Raw genomic sequence first — 3,898 nt, 5'->3', positions numbered from 1 at the left:
CCGCTACTGTTGATAACGCAAGCGCCTGCTACAAACGCACCAGCACAACTGCACGAGTTGCAGGCCCAAGCCCGGCCCGCGCCTCCAAAATCACGCGCCCGGGCTCACGCCCGCGCCCAGCCGCCTGCCCGCCCACCTGCTCCCTCATGAGCGCCGACTCAATGTAGAGCCCCGCAAACACCCTGGCGCTCGTGCCCAGCGTGAGCCCCAGCAGCGACAGCACCTCCCCGGGGACGGCCGACCCCTGGCCGCCGCTGGTCTCGTTCCACTGGGTCAGGTAGGACCGCACCGCCAGCAGGTTGGCCGCGGTGGCGGAGGGCGGCGGCAGCAGGTTGGCGGCGAGCGCGTCTGCGGTGGCGCGGTCCTGGCCGGTGTACAGCAGCGCGGGCTCGGGGCGCCACGGCAGCGCGCGGTTGTCCTGCAGGGGCACCTGGGGGACGCAGTAATGGGGGAAGGGGGGGTGGCGTCATGGGTATCCTCGCTCACGGCGGCTTCAAAGGGGAAGTTTGCTGGGTTGGCAAGGGCGTGGCGCTGCGAGCGTGAATCAGGCCATTGCGCCTTCCTTCCTTCCTTCCTTCCATCCTGCCTGTCTGCCTTCCTTTGTCCGACGCATGACCCACACCCACATGCGGCGCCCGCCGTAGCGCATACCTGCAGCACCCCGGGCCACGAAGAGGGGTGCGGTATCGCGCAGAAGAAGGACTGGCGTGGGCTCGAGTACTGTATGCCGCACTCTGTGGTGGACTTTTCCAGGCAGTCGTACGCGCAGGTGCCCATGTTGACGGCGGTGCAGTTGGAGGGGTCCCCCTGGTAGCAGCACTTGGTGCATTTGCAGCCGCACTGTTGAGGGAGGCGGGGCCAGGGAGGCGGGCGGGGTAGGACTGGGCTCAATCGTGCTGCTAGGGTTTAGCGAGCGATCAGGGGTGCCCGAAACTTGGGTTTCCTGCACCTGCGCTTCCTCGCCCATTGGCAGGGCACGCCTCGGGGGTTCACGCCACACTGCGGCACGGTCGGGCTTACTCGCACCCTTCAGCAAGTCGGGTGCAAGTCCGGGCTCGCCGCCACATCCGCAATCACGAAGCCTCCCTCTGAACCCCGGCTCTGCAAAGTTTCGTCACAGACCCACCGCGTAGTCATCCCCCGTCAGCAGCAGCTTGTTGATGGCAATCTGAATCCCAAAGAGCAGCAGGCAGAAGAATATAGGCGCCGACAGCAGGCAGCAGTTGCTGCACCAGTTGCGCCGCTGGTACACAGCGTTCTTGCTATACAGCGCCCTGGCCTGAGCACGAAACCCCGCGCCGCGGCCGGCAAGGGAGACGGCCTCGCCGGGCTGCTCCTGCTCCTCCTGCTGTCCTGGCTGCACCCCTTGCTCTGGCTCTTGCTGCTGCTGCTGCTGTTGCTGCTGCTGCTGCTGCTGCTGCTGCTGGTAATCCTGCTGCTGCAGCTCCTCAACCGTGCCGTTTGCCTGGTCGTGCCGCTGCTGTCGCTGCCCGTGGAGGTACGAGCTGGATTTTCTCAGCACTTGAACCTCCGCTAGCGGGGCTGTAGGTATGCCGGCCACGGGCAGCCCAGGCTGCACCTGCGAGGAGGCGGCCGCGCCGTCCATGCACTCGTACTTTATGCCCGTGCGGAGGTGGCAAGTCGAGGTGGCGAGGAACGGGGCACGAGCTGCACGCTTGCACGACATTGCGAACCAGACCACGATCCTCTAAAGGCTACAGCATCATGCAGTGATGCCATAGAAGGCAACATGGCGGTGCGGCGGCGGCAGGCGGTGGGAGGTGTGCCAAGAGCAGCGTGGCGCGCTCACGCTGCACCGCACGACCACACCGATCGACAACACCGCCGCGGTGCGGCGCCACACAACGAGGCATATATTGATCCATGCTTCTCACCATGGCCCTAAACACGCCCGAAACGGAGCCCCTCCCGACGTGCTTATGGTTGTGTTCTTGGTTGCACTCCGCTGCCTGCACTTGGCCGCCTCCAGACCTCGCGCTAATTCAGCAGGGTAATACAGCTCATTCAACCTCAACGTCGCCCTCTGAAGCTGCTGACAGCAGTGTAAGCTGCTGCACCACCACCGGTGCGTGTAGTCCCTTCAGTTGGACGGGTCTGCGCGCTACCTTGGATGCCCAAAACCCGTGAAATTTGACTAAAAAGTGACTGGCATACCGTGGACTGCCTTTCAGAACACCTGCATGCGGCCTTGCTTTTGCATCAAGCAGCTTGGACCTGCCAAGAGTGCTGCCCAGCCAGCACTTCAGCCTCGTTTATGGCAGCTTGTATCCACACATATAGTATAACTACGGCAGCTGGCTTTAATACAACGTGAACCTGTCTCGTGGCATACAGTTCTGGTTGGGGACGCTGCAGCTGCTGGGGGGAGGACGCGGGGGCGCGGGCAGCTCGCCTGCAGGTCATGGCGAAGCAGTCTTTAGAGCTTCAGGAGCAATCCAGCATGCCACCCACCCCGGGGCCTGCGACTTGGCTAGACAAGGTCGACGTCTGGGGCGAGCGAGTCTTCAGAGGGCGCTTTCTGCAGCAGTTTGCGGCCCTCTTTTACAAAAATGGTGTGTGAGAGGATCAGAAGGGAACTCAGAGCGTCAGCGGCGCGCACCGTCCCAGCGCTGCTACCGGCAGCAGCACACTCTGAATGCACATGCAGCAACTTTCGATAGAGATAGAGTATCGAGGGGCAGGTCGGCTCGTCTAGTGATTGGCCTTGAAGCGGTTCAATCCGTGTGCAGCAGCAGAGGGCATGCATGGTTGGCGTCGTGCAGGGGATGGCATCGCATTCGGTCCCATTTTCGAGGCGTCACCCAACCCCAGACCCGCGTCTGCTTGGGCCGCGCACGCAGTGCTGGTCGCGTGGCGCAGCCGCCGCGCGACCGCCATCCGCCTGCTCGCGCCGTTCCTGTTCCTGCTGCTGGCGCTCATCATCAACGCCGCGCTGGAGGCCAACAACGCCAGCCAGATGCGCGTCAAGGACGCGGCCGCGCCAGGCGTGGTGGAGATGGGTGCGGTGCCCAGCTGCCACCAGGACCTGTTCATAGGGCCGGCCAAGGAGTGCGTGGACTTTGTGTTCACGCCCACGGGGGACCGAGACGTGGATGTGAGCGGCCGCGCGCGCGATGGGCGTCACTTGCATGACAAAGACACGGCGGACTTTGCCGTTGGGTCAGGAGGGAGTGGAGCAGGGGGGGAGGGGAGGCCCATAGCGAGCGTGCCCAGCGCCCAGCAGGGTCTTCCGAGCGAGGGAGCTTGCACCCAGCAGGGGCTGCCCTTTGCGCATGGCGGAGAGCGCCCTGGGCAGCAGCCAGCTGGGCGGCGTTGTGGCCGCTGCTGGTGACGACCCTGGCGTCACCTGCGGCTGCCTTCCGGCCTGCGGACGGGGGCCTCGTCTTTTCTCTTAGCACTGACCAGCCCCGTCGTGTCTGCAGTGGAATTTGTGTCTTAAAAAGCGGCAGCCGTTGAGCGCGACGTCCATATCAGCCGCCCCATGCAATGGCACACGCTGACCCCCTGCAAGCCCGCCCCTCCGTCGTGGCCCCGCATGTTTTCTTGCACGAACACCCTGCCCACCCGCCGACCCGCCACACCCGACCCGGCCCCCACTTGACCCCGCCCCAGGACCTCATAACGCGCGTCCGCCAGAACAACGTCCCGCCCATCCCCAAGTCGCGCGTAAAGGGCTTCCCGGACCGCAACACCAGCGACGCGTGGCTGCTGGCGCACCCGGACACCGCGCTGGGGGGCGTGCACTTCAGCCGCGACCCGCGCGGCAACCTGCAGTACATCCTGCAGGTGGGGGCGGCGGCTGGGGCAGCTGGGGCGGCTGGGGAAAAGGGGCGGTTGGGGCGGTTGGGGCGGTGGGGGCGGTTGGGGCGGTTGGGTC

The 3,898-nt window shown here is 65.1% G+C and overlaps 2 protein-coding genes across 2 annotated transcripts; one reads left to right on the top strand and one right to left on the bottom strand.

Annotated features, from left to right (window-relative positions):
• Nucleotides 1-28: 28 nt before the first annotated feature.
• On the bottom strand, nucleotides 29-1,687 carry MNEG_14873 (hypothetical protein; the record flags this gene model as incomplete). Its single annotated transcript, XM_014036657.1, has 3 exons — nucleotides 29-430; nucleotides 652-840; nucleotides 1,127-1,687. The coding sequence occupies 3 exons, from the start codon at nucleotides 1,685-1,687 to the stop codon at nucleotides 29-31; spliced, it is 1,152 nt and encodes a 383-aa protein (XP_013892111.1).
• A 1,074-nt stretch (nucleotides 1,688-2,761) lies between these two features.
• On the top strand, nucleotides 2,762-3,643 carry MNEG_14872 (hypothetical protein; the record flags this gene model as incomplete). Its single annotated transcript, XM_014036656.1, has 2 exons — nucleotides 2,762-3,180; nucleotides 3,634-3,643. 2 exons carry the CDS (start codon nucleotides 2,762-2,764, stop codon nucleotides 3,641-3,643), a joined length of 429 nt encoding a protein of 142 aa, XP_013892110.1.
• Nucleotides 3,644-3,898: the final 255 nt, after the last annotated feature.

This window comes from Monoraphidium neglectum (assembly GCF_000611645.1).
Source record: "Monoraphidium neglectum strain SAG 48.87 unplaced genomic scaffold scaffold04838, whole genome shotgun sequence".
NCBI classification, from domain to species: Eukaryota; Viridiplantae; Chlorophyta; class Chlorophyceae; order Sphaeropleales; family Selenastraceae; genus Monoraphidium; species Monoraphidium neglectum.
The sequence above is the reverse complement of the archived record's forward strand: the minus strand, read 5'-3'. Positions and strand labels throughout refer to the sequence as shown.